This window comes from Melopsittacus undulatus, chromosome 25, assembly GCF_012275295.1.
Source record: "Melopsittacus undulatus isolate bMelUnd1 chromosome 25, bMelUnd1.mat.Z, whole genome shotgun sequence".
NCBI lineage: Eukaryota > Metazoa > Chordata > Aves > Psittaciformes > Psittaculidae > Melopsittacus > Melopsittacus undulatus.
In genome coordinates this window covers 137,867-150,841 of record NC_047551.1, presented here as the reverse complement: position 1 = coordinate 150,841, position 12,975 = coordinate 137,867, and the positions used below count along the sequence as shown (strand labels likewise).

The 12,975-nt window shown below is 58.3% G+C and overlaps 2 protein-coding genes and 1 long non-coding RNA gene across 11 annotated transcripts in view; 1 reads left to right on the top strand and 2 right to left on the bottom strand.

Moving 5' to 3' along the window:
* Window positions 1-3,398, bottom strand: part of CHD3 (chromodomain helicase DNA binding protein 3) — a 36,967-nt gene extending 33,569 nt beyond the window's left edge. The window contains 2 exon segments of the mRNA XM_034072206.1: window positions 2,466-2,785; window positions 3,253-3,398. Of these exon segments, the coding sequence (XP_033928097.1) occupies window positions 2,466-2,778 (313 nt within the window). The 5' untranslated portion in view covers window positions 2,779-2,785; window positions 3,253-3,398.
* NAA38 (N-alpha-acetyltransferase 38, NatC auxiliary subunit) lies at window positions 2,979-12,027 on the top strand. Of its 9 annotated transcripts, none has more exons than XM_034072209.1 (7): window positions 2,979-3,059; window positions 3,532-3,605; window positions 4,604-4,654; window positions 5,393-5,510; window positions 9,677-9,887; window positions 11,012-11,273; window positions 11,877-12,027. In XM_034072209.1, the coding sequence occupies exons 4-7, from the start codon at window positions 5,440-5,442 to the stop codon at window positions 12,005-12,007; spliced, it is 675 nt and encodes a 224-aa protein (XP_033928100.1). In that variant the 5' UTR covers window positions 2,979-3,059; window positions 3,532-3,605; window positions 4,604-4,654; window positions 5,393-5,439; the 3' UTR covers window positions 12,008-12,027. The 9 variants fall into 9 exon arrangements, with proteins under 9 accessions (XP_033928100.1, XP_033928102.1, XP_033928103.1 ...); XM_034072211.1 differs by having other exon boundaries at window positions 5,322-5,510; XM_034072212.1 differs by having other exon boundaries at window positions 5,212-5,510; window positions 11,042-11,273.
* Window positions 5,820-8,910, bottom strand: LOC117437662 (uncharacterized). The gene is made up of 3 exons (XR_004550487.1): window positions 8,831-8,910; window positions 6,666-6,854; window positions 5,820-5,930 (listed from the first exon to the last, which is right to left on the bottom strand). It is a non-coding gene; the product is annotated as an uncharacterized lncRNA (long non-coding RNA).
* Window positions 12,028-12,975: the final 948 nt, after the last annotated feature.

The following is a 12,975-nucleotide window of genomic DNA, read 5'->3' as shown; positions in this document are numbered from 1 at the left end:
GGGGGGGAAAGGCACTAAAAGGAACAAGTTTCAGCTGTGGGAGGAGGAGGATGGGACATTCCTGACGCTGGGAAGCAGGAAAAGTGGAGTTTCACCTCCAGCGCCAGCCTGGAACGCTGTAGCCGGAGCAGGGTGTGCGATAGGGATGCTGTAGTGGGAAACCCCCTTCACAAGGGGTGCGATGGGGGGAGGGGAGTTTGGGGTGGGAAAGAGGGATTTGGGGCAAGGAAAACGGGAGAGAGGCAAAGGAACCATCCCAACGGGAACGGGAGTGGGATTGTGGATGGGGTTTCCCTGCTTCCCAGTGGGGTGAGGGGGAAAAGAGGGGATTTAGACCCAAATTTACCCATTTTGGGGTGTTTTAAAGGGGGGAAATGGGTCTAAAACCCCAGTTTCCCTGTTTTTGAGGGGTTTGAGGGAATGAATGTCCTCGAGCAGCAATTCCTGACTCCCGGTGGTCACTTCGGGCCAAAGCAGGGAAACCCCCTTCCAAACCCCATCCTAAAGCATAAAACCCCTGGAATTTGGCCCAGAAATGGGTGATTTTGGGTCCAAACAGTGATGAATACACCCGAAAACAACAATCAAACGCTATCAGACACTATCAAACACCATGGGACTGTCCCAAAGAGGCTTTGAAGGGGGGCTAAGGGTGACACCTCGGTACCATCGGCACCCAACAGCCGCACTATGGGGTGACACAACCGCCACGGCGCCCAACAACACCCCAAGGGGTACAACCACCAAAGCGGGGCCCCACTCCATGGGGTGCAACAACTGACATGGGCCCCATAGGCCCCACACCATGGGCTCCATCAGCCCCCCAGCTGCCCCTGCTGCCCCACACCATGGGGGTACAACAACCAATATGGGGCCCATCAGCCCCCCAACTGCTTCCATATATGGGGCAACACCCCCATGGGGCTCCAAACTGCCCCTATAGCCCCACATCATAGGGCACAACACCCCCCATAGACTCCTATAGCCCCACATCATGGGGCACAACACCCCCCATAGACTCCTATAGCCCCACATCATGGGGCACAACACCCCCCATAGACTCCTATAGCCCCACATCATGGGGCACAACACCCCCCATAGACTTCTATAGCCCCACATCATGGGGCACAACACCCCCCATAGACTCCTATAGCCCCACACCATGGGGCACAACAACCAATATGGGGACCATCAGCCCCTATTGCCCCATACCATGGGGCACAACCCCCCCATAAGACCCATAGGCTTCATTGCCCCACACCATGGGGTACAACAGCCCCCCAACTGCCCCTATAGCCCCACACCATGGGGCACAACACCCCCCATAGGCTCCTATAGCCCCACACCATGGGGTACCACAACCACATTGGGACCCATAGCCCCCTACAGCCCCACACCATGGGGCACAACACCCCCCATAGGCCCCTATAGCCCCACACCACAGGCACCATCCAGCCCCATAGGCCCCAATGGGCCACACTCCCCCCATTACTGGGCCCAGTGCTGGGGGGGAAACGGTTTGATCCCATTGGATCCCATTGCATCCCATTGAATCCCATTGCATCCCATTGCATCCCATTGGATCCCATTGGATCCCATTGCATCCCATTCCCAATCCCCCACGTTGGGATGGCTGTTTACAAACAGCCCCTCAATGGAACACCCCTATAGGCCGAGTGGTGGGAATGGGAATGGGAATGGAGGGGGAATGGGAATGGGGGGAGGGAATAGAAGGAAATGGGGGGTAATGGAGTTTCAATGGGTGCCAATGGATTCCAATATATATCAATAAGTAGTAATGGACACCAATGGATACCAATGGGTACCAATGGACACCAATGAACACCAATGTATGCCAATGCACACCAATGTATCCCAATGGACACCAAGGGATACCAATGGACACCAATGTGTCCCAATGTATCCCGAAGGACACCAATAGACACCAATGTATCCCAATGGACACTAATGTGTCCCAGTGTGTCCCAATGGACCCCAATAGACCCCAATGCACACAAATGTATCCCAAAGGACACAAATGTATCCCAATGGACACCAATAGACCCCAATGCACACCAGTGTGTCCCAATGCACACCAATGGATCCCAACGGACCCCAATGGACACCAATGCACACCAATGTATCCCAATGGATCCCAATGGACACCAATGTGTCCCAATGTATCCCAACGGACACCAATGGACCCCAATGGATCCCAATGGACACTAATGGATACCAATGTGTCCCAACGAACACCAATGGATCCCAATGGACCCCAATGCACCCCAATGTGTCCCAATGGACACCAGTGCACCCGAATGTGTCCCAATGGACACCAATGGACCCCAATGCACCCCAATGTGTCCCAATGGACACCAATGCACCCCAATGGATCCCAATGCACCCCAATAGAACCAAACAGACCCCAACAGACCCCAATGCATCCCGTCCCCCGCTGCCGGTACCTGTGTGCACCCCCGGGGCAGGCAGGGCCGCTTGCGGCGGCGGCAGCGGCTGTGCTGGAGCCGGAGGGACCGAAGGCACCGGAGGAGGCACCGGAGGAGGCACCGGAGGCACCGGAGGCACCGGGGCCGGGGGGAACATGTCGGCCCCGGGCCCCCCTCGGAGCCCTCCGCTCCCACCGAGCATGGCGGCGGCGTCGTCCTCGTCCTCATCTTCCTCCTCGTCGTCTTCCTCGTCCTCCTCCTCCTCCTCCTCCCCTTCGGACACGGCCATCTCCTCCTCGTCCTCCTCGTCCTCCCTCAGAGGGGAAGCCATGACGGGGCTGAGGGGAAAGGGGGGGGGGGGACAGGGAAAGGAAGGCGGAGCCCCCCCTTGGCTGGTTAAAACCCCGTTTTTTGCACGCCGAGCGCTCGTTCCCGTTGGGGGGGGTTGGGTTTTGGGTGGAAAACGGGCGAAAACGGGAAAAATCCTGTCAGGAATAACGCGGGGAGTGGAGGGGGTTGGACACGGGGGGGTGAGGAGGACCGAAAATGGCGGCGGGGAAGCGCGCGTCCTCACAGAGCCCCCCCTCTCTGCGAGCAGCGGTGATTCCTGAGGTAAAAGTGAGCCAAGGGAGAGAAATAAAGGCTTAAAAAGGAAGGAAAAGGGTTAAAAAGGGGGAAAACGCCCTAAAAACCAACCCCCCCCCGTTTTTTGGGGGGTTTTAAGGAGGAAAATTGAGCTTAAAATGGCCGAAGGGAGGGTTCGGGGTCCCCCCCCCCCCACCCCGCACCGGTTCCATGCATTCACCTTGTCGGAGGCTCCAAAAACGGCCGAAAAGGGTTAAAAACGGCTCCGGAACGGGGGCAAACGGCCCCAAAACGGCGGTGGGGGAGGGAGCGTTAAACCGCGGCGAAACGAGCAAAAATGGGGGGGAAAAAGGCAAAATGAACATTTAACACCCCCCCCCCCTCCTCCCCTTGACTAAAGGCGGATCATGGCGTTTATATTTATAGATGTTGTAAAAACGGGGGGGGGTTTTGGGGTGTTTGAAGGCGTTTTGGAGCCTTTGCCGCTCGCTTCCCTCAGGGCCCAGCCCCGCGATTTGGGGCGAAAAAGGGCGAAAAAGAGGAAGAATCCGGCTCCGACGCAAGATGGCTGCGGTAAATAATCGCTATTTTTGATATCTAACCTCCCCCCCCCCTTTTTTTTCCTCTTTTTACCCTTTTTTGACCCCCCCTTCCTTCAATACAACTATTTCCAACGGGGGGGGCATTAATCACTACTCATGCTCAGTGTGACATCAGCATAAATTGCTTCAAGTTAACTACTTCCATCCTAAACCCCTTTTTGGCCTTTTTTGGCCTCTTTTTGGCCTTTTTTGGCCTTTTTTGACCACTTTTGGCCTCTTTTTGGGGCCTTTTCCCCTTCAAACGGGGTCAGGGAGGGGTTTAAACCCCCCCCACCGGTTGGTGGTAAGAACAGGGGGGTTTAAGGTGGATTTGGGGGGTTTTGGGTTGGTTTTGGCACTAAAGAGGGGTTAAATGGGGGAAGAAAGGGGGAAAGTGGCTTTAAATGGGAAAAGAAGGGGGAAAAGAGGGGTTAAATGGGGAAAAAAGGGGGAAAAGTGGCTTTTAATGGGGGAAAAAGGGGAAAAAAGGCTTTAAATGGGGAAAAAGAGGCTTTAAATGGGAAAAGAAGGGGGAAAAGTGGCTTTAAATGGGGGAAAAGGGGGAAAAGTGGCTTTAAATGATGAAAGAAGGGGAAAAAGAGGGGTTAAATGGGGAAAGAAAGGGGAAAAGTGGCTTTAAATAGGGAAAGAAGGGGGAAAAGAGGCTTTAAATGGGGGAAAAAGGGGAAAAAAGGCTTTAAATGGGGAAAGAAGAGGGAAAAGTGGCTTTAAATGGGGAAAAAAGGGGAAAAAAGGCTTTAAATGGGGGAAAAGAGGCTTTAAATGGGAAAAGAAGGGGAAAAGTGGCTTTAAATAGAGAAAGAAAGGGGAAAAGTGGCTTTTAATGGGAAAAGAAGGGGAAAAGTGGCTTTAAATGGGGGAAAAAGGGGAAAAAGTGGCTTTAAATGGGGAAAGAAGGGGAAAAACCACCTCAAACCCCTCTATAAACCCTTAGGACAAAGCTTTACCCCATCTCCCTTTACTCACCAGGCTAAAAAGGAGCTAAACCAGCCCAAAAGCACCTAAAATGGCCCAAACCAGGTAAAAACCACACTGAGAAATGGGGTTTGGGCCCCAAACCCCTTCAATGTCCCCCCATAGTTCAGGCAATTGCTTGAATTTGCCACTTTGGGGGCCTCGTAGGGGTTATGGGGGGAGCTTCCAGCCTCCCATTGGGGTGAACTGGGTTAAACCCCCCCCCAAATGAGGGTTTAAGGGGGTTGGTTGTGCCCTAAGAGTGTGGGTGTCCTCCAAACCCCTGCCAAAATCCATCAATCTGAGTGGTTTGGGGGCAGAAAACACTGTTACAGCCCTAAAAAACCCCAGTGACCCCCCAAAACACCCCTAAATCCCCCCCAGACACCCCTAAACCCCCCCAGATCCCTGGGGTGCCCCTACAGCACCAAACAGCCCATTCCCCTTCTCTTTTTGGGGCTGTTTCTGCCTTTTTTTCACCCCCAAAGCACCCCCCAACCCTTCACCCAAACCTTTAGGAACACCCCAACAACACCTCCCCCCCCTTTCCCCTGTCTTTTTTGGGGTGTTTTCCCCATTTCCCCTCCGTTTGGAGCTCCTCTTTGCGTCCCATTGCTGTTCAGCTCGGGGGGAGGACAACACCGCGCCGGTGTCACCCGGTGGTCATGGTGTCAGCCGCGGTGACACCATAGGGGTGACACCATCCCATGGGCCGCCTGTTGCGCTGGATCAGTGTTGCTGGATAGGGGATGCCCATGGAGATTGATGGCACCTGGCTCGACCGACTGACACCCCCCCCGTTGTGGTGATGGTGACAACAACCGGACCATCTATGGGGGCACTGTAATGAGATGGACACAAGGACAGGCAGACACATGGACAGGCGACAGGAACACTGTGAGCCCCCCCAGGGGGGTGTAAGGTCAGTGGGGGTGGTACAGTGTTGTTGTCACCCATAGGAACACCAAGGCTGTGTCACCCAATAGGGGTACAGTGTTGTTGTCACCCATAGGAACACCAAGGCTGTGTCACCCAATAGGGGTACAGTGTTGTTGTCACCCATAGGAACACCAAGGCTGTGTCACCCAACGGGGGTACAGTGTTGTTGTCACCCATAGGAACACCGAGGCTGTGTCACCCAATGGGGGGGTGACAGTACACCCTATGGGGGGGGTTGAAGGTGACACCCCTCTTGTCACCCCCCAGACCCACACCAACCAGTTTGGGTGAAAAGGGTTTTATTTCTGCTCACACACTCACGGTTTCACCCCCAGACTTGGGGGGGGGACCCCAATAAGGGACCCCCCCCCCCCGGTGTCACCCAGAGCCGGTCCTGAGGGTACTAAAGAGAGAAGGGGGGGTCAGTTTGGGGGTACTGGGGGTCACTTTGGGGGTGCAGGGGGGGTTATGGGGTGTGGGGGGGGTGGGGTAAGGGGACCTGGGGGTCAGTTTGGGGGTACTGGGGGTCAGTTTGGGGGTACTGGGGTCACTTTGGGGGTGCAGGAGGGGTTATGGGGTGTGGGGGGGGGTGGGGTAAGGGGACCTGGGGGGTCAGTTTGGGGGTCCTGGGGTGCCTCCTTTGGGCTATGGGGGGTCCTTGGGGCTATTGGGGGGGTCATTTGGGGCTATTGGGGGGGTCACTTTGTGCTATGGGAGGGTCCCTTTCCCCCCCCCCATTGTTGCCTATGGGGGGCTCACTGCCCCCCCATTTTTACCTATGGGGGCTCACTGGGTACTATGGGGTGGCTATGGGTGCTATGGGGGGGGTCCCTTTACCCCTCTATTGTTACCTATGGGGTGTCCCTTTGCCCTCCCCATTGTTACCTATGGGGGGGTCACTGGGTGCTATGGGGGTGTCATTGGGTGCTATTGGGGGCTCCCTGCCCCCCCCATTGTTACCTATGGGGGCTCACTGGGTGCTATGGGGTGGCTATGGGTGCTATGGGGGGGTCCCTTTACCCCTCTATTGTTACCTATGGGGTGTCCCTTTGCCCCCCCATTGTTACCTATGGGGGGGTCACTGGGTGCTATGGGGGTGTCATTGGGTGCTATGGGGGGGTCCCTCCCCCATAGTTACCTATGGGGCTCAGTCCTCCCCGAAGTCATCCCCATAGTACAGCAGTGCTGTGGGGGGGGGGCAGCCAGGCTCGGGGGGGGGCTGCGGGTCCTCCGGCCGCAGGGGGGCCCCCCCGCTCAGCCACGCGTACCCCCGCGCATGCGCGTTCCACAGCAGCGCCCCCTGCAGGGGCCCTCGGGTACGGTCCGACTGTGGGGGGGGCACAATGGGGGCAGTGACCCCTATGGGGCAGTGACATCTATGGGGTAGTGACATCTATGGGGCAGTGACCCCTATGGGGCAGTGACATCTATGGGGTGGTGACCCCTATGGGGCAGTGACATCTATGGGGTAGTGACATCTATGGGGCAGTGACCCCTATGGGGCAGTGACCCCTATGGGGCAGTGACATCTATGGGGCAGTGACATCTATGGGGCAGTGACATCTATGGGGCGGTGACATCTATGGGGCAGTGACCCTTATGGGGAGTGGGGCACGGCCATAGGGCGGTGACCCCTATGGGGCAGTGACATCTATAGGGGACAATGACATCCTATAGGTGATAATGACATCCTATAGGTGATAATTACACCCCATAGGGGATAATGACAGCCTATAGGAGATAGTGACCCCCTATAGGTGCCAATGACCTCCTATAGGTGCCAGTACCCCCAGAGATCCCAATGCCCCCATAGATCCCATTGCCTAACCCTAACCCTATAGATCCCACTGCCCCCTATAGATCCCATTGCCCCCTACAGATCCCATTGCCCCCCATAGGTCCCAATGCCCCCTATAGGTCCCAATACCTCCTATAAATCCCATTGCCCCCCATAGCTCCCAATGCCCCCCCATAGCTCCCATTGCCCCCCATAGGCCCCATTGCCCCACAGCCGCCCCCCACCTGCACTATTGCCCCCCATAGGCCCCATTGCCCCCCCATAGATCCCACTGCCCCCCATAGATCCCATTGCCCCCCATAGATCCCAATGACTCCCCATAGGCCCCATTGCCCTCCATAGATCACATTGCCCCCCATAGCTCCCAATGCCCCCCATAGGCCCCATTGCCTCCCATAGATCCCATTGCCCCCATAGGCCCCATTGCCCCCCATAGATCCCATTGCCCCCATAGGCCCCATTGCCCCCATATATCCCATTGCCCCCATATATCCCATTGCCCCCCATAGATCCCATTGCCCCCCATAGGCCCCATTGCCCCCCATAGATCCCATTGCCCCCCATAGGCCCCATTGCCTCCCATAGATCCCATTGCCCCCCATAGGCCCCATTGCCCCCCATAGATCCCATTGCCCCCATAGACCCCATTGCCCCCATCCCCCCCCACCTTCACTATCGCCCCCCATAGATCCCAATGACTCCCCATAGGCCCCATTGCCCCCCATAGATCCCATTGCCCCCATAGGCCCCATTGCCCCCCATAGATCCCATTGCCCCCCATACATCCCATTGCCCCCATAGGCCCCATTGCCCCCCATAGATCCCATTGCCCCCATAGATCCCATTGTCCCCCATTGCCCCCATTGCCCCCATCTCCCCCCACCTTCACTATCGCCCCCATAGATCCCAATGACTCCCCATAGATCCCATTGCCCCCATAGGCCCCATTGCCCCCCATAGATCCCATTGCCCCCATAGACCCCATTGCCCCCATCCCCCCCCACCTTCACTATCGCCCCCCATAGATCCCAATGACTCCCCATAGGCCCCATTGCCCCCCATAGATCCCATTGCCCCCATAGGCCCCATTGCCCCCCATAGATCCCATTGCCCCCCATACATCCCATTGCCCCCATAGGCCCCATTGCCCCCCATAGATCCCATTGCCCCCATAGATCCCATTGTCCCCCATTGCCCCCATTGCCCCCATCTCCCCCCACCTTCACTATCGCCCCCATAGATCCCAATGACTCCCCATAGATCCCATTGCCCCCATAGGCCCCATTGCCCCCCACAGCCCCATTGCCCCCATAGATCCCATTGCCCCCATAGGCCCCATTGCCCCCCACAGCCCCATTGCCCCCATAGATCCCATTGCCCCCATAGGCCCCATTGCCCCCCACAGCCCCATTGCCCCCATAGGCCCCATTGCCCCCCACAGCCCCATTGCCCCCATAGGCCCCATTGCCCCCCATCTCCCCCCATCCCCCCCCATCCCCCCCCACCTTCACTATCGCCCCCTGCCCTGTCAACGTGTTCAGCAGCCGCATGCGCAGGATCGGGGCCTGGGGCCCCCTCGGGCGGGGGGGGCGGGGCTTGGGCGGCGCCGTCCAATCAGAGCGCGGCTCCGGGGGGGGGGCGGGGGGGCAGCGGCAGCGCAGCCCCGAGCGGGGGTCAATGCGGGTCGGTGCCTATGGGGGGGCCCTATAGCACCTATAGCAGCCTCCATAGACCCTATAGGAGCCTCCATAGACCCTATAGGACCCCCATAACCCCCCCCCCCCAGCCCCCCTACAGGACCCCCCATAACCCTATAGAGCTCTCGTATCCCCCCAATAACCCCCTCATAGCCCTATAGGATCCACAGACCCCCCCATAGACACTCATAGGACCCCCATATCCTCTTACCCCTTCATAGCCCTCCTATAGCTGCTATAGGACTCCCATAGTCCCTATAGGACCCCCATAATCCCCCCCCATACACTAATAGGACCCCCATAGCCCCCTCCCCAGCCCTTATAGGAACCCCATAACCCCTCATGCCCCCATAGGACCTCCATAGCCCCCTCCCCAGCCCCTATAGGACCCCTGTAGCCCAATATAAGAAACCTATAGCTCTCTATAGGACCCCTATAGCCCCCTGTAGGATCCCTATAACCCCCCATAGGACCCCCATAGCCCCCATAGGACCCATATAACCCCCCATAGGACCCCCATAATCCCCTATAGCCCCCATAGGACCCCATAGCCCCCTATAGGACCCCTATAACCCCCCATAGGACCCCATAGGACCCCATATGACCCCATATGACCCCATGGGCCCCCCCCACCTCCTCGGGCTCCTCGCGCAGCTCCTCCGCCGCCATGATGGTTTCCATGGCAACACCGCGACCGGAAGTACCGCCCGTCCCTATGGCAACACCGCGACCGGAACTTCCGGTAGTCGCCATGACGACGCCGAGGACGCCGGAAGTGTCTGCGGTCGCTACGGCAACGGGACCGGAAGTTCCGCCTCTCCGCGGGGGCTGCTGGGAAGCGGCGCCGGCAATGGCGGAAGCGGCGGTGAGAGGGGGTCTATGGGGCCCTATAGGGATCTATAGGGGCCTGTGGGGGTCCTATGGGGGTTCAATGGGGTCCTATGGGGTTCTATGGGGGTTCTATGGGGTCCTATAGGGATCTATAGGGGCCTATGGGGGCTATAGGGGCCTATGGGGCTCAATGGGTGCCCTCTATGGTTTCCATAGGGGGGCTATGGGTGTCCTGGGGGGGCACCCATGGGTGCTGGGGGAGGCTATGGTGGGATATGGGGGCTTAATGGGGTCCATGGGGTGCTATGGGGGTCTATGGGGTTGTTCATGGTATCCATGGGGTGCTATGGGGGTGCTGGCGGGTGGTTAATGGGGTCCATGGGGTGCTATGGGGGTCTATGGGGTGATTAATGGTATCCATGGGGCCTATGGGGTTGTTCATGGTATCCATGGGGTGTTATGGGGGTGCTGGCGGGTGGTTAATGGGGTCCATGGGTGCTGTGGGACACTTGGAGGGTCTATGGGGTGTTATGGGGGTGGTTCACAGTATCCATGGTACCCATGGACCCTATGGATGCTATGGGATGGTTCATGGTATCCATGGTACCCGTGGACCCCATGGTAAGCTCTTGGTACCCATGGGATGCTCTATGGGATGCTCTTGGTACCCATGGGCTCTATGGGATGCTCTTGGTACCCATGGACCCCATGGATGCTCTATGGGATGCTCCTGGTACCCATGGGCTCTATGGGATGCTCCTGGTACCTATGGGCTCTATGGGATGCTCCTGGTACCTATGGATGCTCTATGGGATGCTCCTGGTACCCATGGGCTCTATGGGATGCTCTTGGTACCCATGGATGCTCTATGGGATGCTCCTGGTACCTATGGATGCTCTATGGGATGCTCTTGGTACCTATGGAAGCTCTATGGGATGCTCTTGGTACCCATGGACCCTATAGATGCCATGGGATGGTTCACGGTATCCATGGTACCCGTGGACACCATGGGATGCTCTTGCTACCTATGGGATCTATGGGATGCTCCTGGAACCCATGGGCTCTATGGGATGCTCTTGCTACCTATGGGATCTATGGGATGCTCTTGGTACCTATGGAAGCTCTATGGGATGCTCCTGGTACCCATGGGCTCTATAGGATGCTGTTGGTGACCCCGTTCTCCCTCAGCCCCCCGGTGCCGGTGTTGGTGTCGCTCCCGGTGCGGTGTCGGTTCCGGTGTCAGTTCCGGTTCCGGTGTCGGTTCCGGTTCCCCGGTCCCGGCGGCTGCTGGAGTCGCTGCTGAACCGGAGCCTGCGGATCCGGATGTCGGACGGACGGACTCTGGTCGGAGCCTTCCTCTGCACTGACCGTGATGCCAACGTCATCCTCGGCTCGGCGCAGGAGTTCCTCAAGGCGGCCGGTCAGCACAGGGGGGGGGATGGCGGGGTTATGGTGGGGGTTATAGGGGGGGTATGGGGGGTTATAATGGGGGGTTATAATGGGGGGGTTATTGGGGGTTATAAGGGGGATTATAAGGGGGTTATAATGGGGGGTATAAGGAGGGTTATAAAGGGGGTTATAACGGGGGGTTATTGGTGGGTATAAGGGGGGTTATAGGGGGTTATAGGGGGTTATAAGGGGGCGTCATGGGGGGTTATAAGGGGGGGCTATACGGGGTTATAAGGGGGCTATAAGGGGGTTATAAGAGGGGTTACGGGGGGTTATAGAAGTTTATAAGGGGGGTTTATAGGGGAGTTATGGGGGGGTTATAGGGGGTTATAAGGGGGGGTCATGGGGGATATAAGGGGGCATTATAGTGAGGATATGGGGGTTTATAGGGGGTTATAATGGGAGTATAAGGGGGTTTATAGGGAGTTATAAGGGGGGGTCATGCGGGTTATAGGGGGTTATAAGAGGGTTATCGGGGGGTTATTGGGGTTATAAGGGGGGTTATAGGGGGCTATATGGGGGGGTCATGGGGGGTTATAATGGGGGTTATATCTGTGCCCCCCCCGCCCCACAGACGCGTTCCCCGGCTCGGAGCCGCGGGTGCTGGGCCTGGCCATGGTTCCAGGACACCACATCGTGTCCATCGAGGTGGAGCGCGAGGGCACCGGGACCCCCCCCCTGCCCCCCCCCGGACCCCCACATTAAAGCTCTGGATGAGAACCCCCCACTGTGTAATGGGGACCCCTCTTTAATCCCCCCCATTGAGCCCCATTATTCACCCCTATGGCCCCCCCATCTCTGCTCCCCCCCACTGACCCCTCTCAAGTGACCCCCTCATCTCCCCAACCCCCCCCTTAACACCCCATTATCTCCCATGTGACCCCCAATTCCTGCCCCCCACCCCCCATTCCTCCCCCTTTATCCCCCCCATTCCATTGACCCCCCATTCCTGACCCCCCCCTTTAAGCCCCCCCATTCCTGACCCCCCCCCATTCCTGACCCCCCTTTGACCCCCCCCATTCCTGCCCCCCCCCCCCCCCCCCCCCCCCCGCCCCTCCCCCACCGGAGCCATTCAGGCCTTGCCATTAATTTAATCTCAGGTACAAAATAGCTTCTGTGGCCGCGGGGGGAGGGGGGGGAAGGGGGGGGAGGGGCAGACCCGACCCCTCCCCCCCACCCCCCTCCCCCCAAACACCGGATATGGGGGTGGGGGGGAGGGGCCATAAGGGAGGGGGGATTTGGGGGAGGGGCCCAGCACCATGAGGGGGGAGGGGAAGGGGATGCAAGGGGGGGGGGTTGGGGGGGATGGGGCCGTACAACCCCTCCCCCACCCCCTCCCCCCCTCGGGGTCACGTGGGCTCACAGTGACCCCTCCCCCCCTTCCCCGCGCGCCCCTCCCCAATAAATAACGCGCCCCTCCCCCCCCCGCGTATAAATTAAAAAAGAGGCAAAAAACCCAAAAAATCATTTACAAAAAACCCCCCAAAAAAACCCTCGGGGGGGGGGGAGGGGGAGGGGCGGGGGGGGAGGGGCACAGATCCCCCCTCCCCCCCCCTTTGCACCATGGTTTGGGGGTCCCCCCGCTCCCCCCATTGAGACCTGAGCCCCCCCCATCCCCCATAGCCCGGAAGAGGGGGGAGGGGCCCAACCCTCCCCTCCCCACCCCCCAAAGG

Coding starts and splice junctions, on each gene's coding strand:
- NAA38 (XM_034072209.1), top strand. CDS start 5,440: ATGGACACAAGGACAGGCAGACACATGGACAGGCGACAGGAACACTGT. Junction 5,511..9,676: donor CCCCCCCAGGGGGGTGTAAG/GTCAGTGGGGGT, acceptor CTCCTCGCGCAG/CTCCTCCGCCGCCATGATGG. Junction 9,888..11,011: donor CGGCAATGGCGGAAGCGGCG/GTGAGAGGGGGT, acceptor TGGGCTCTATAG/GATGCTGTTGGTGACCCCGT.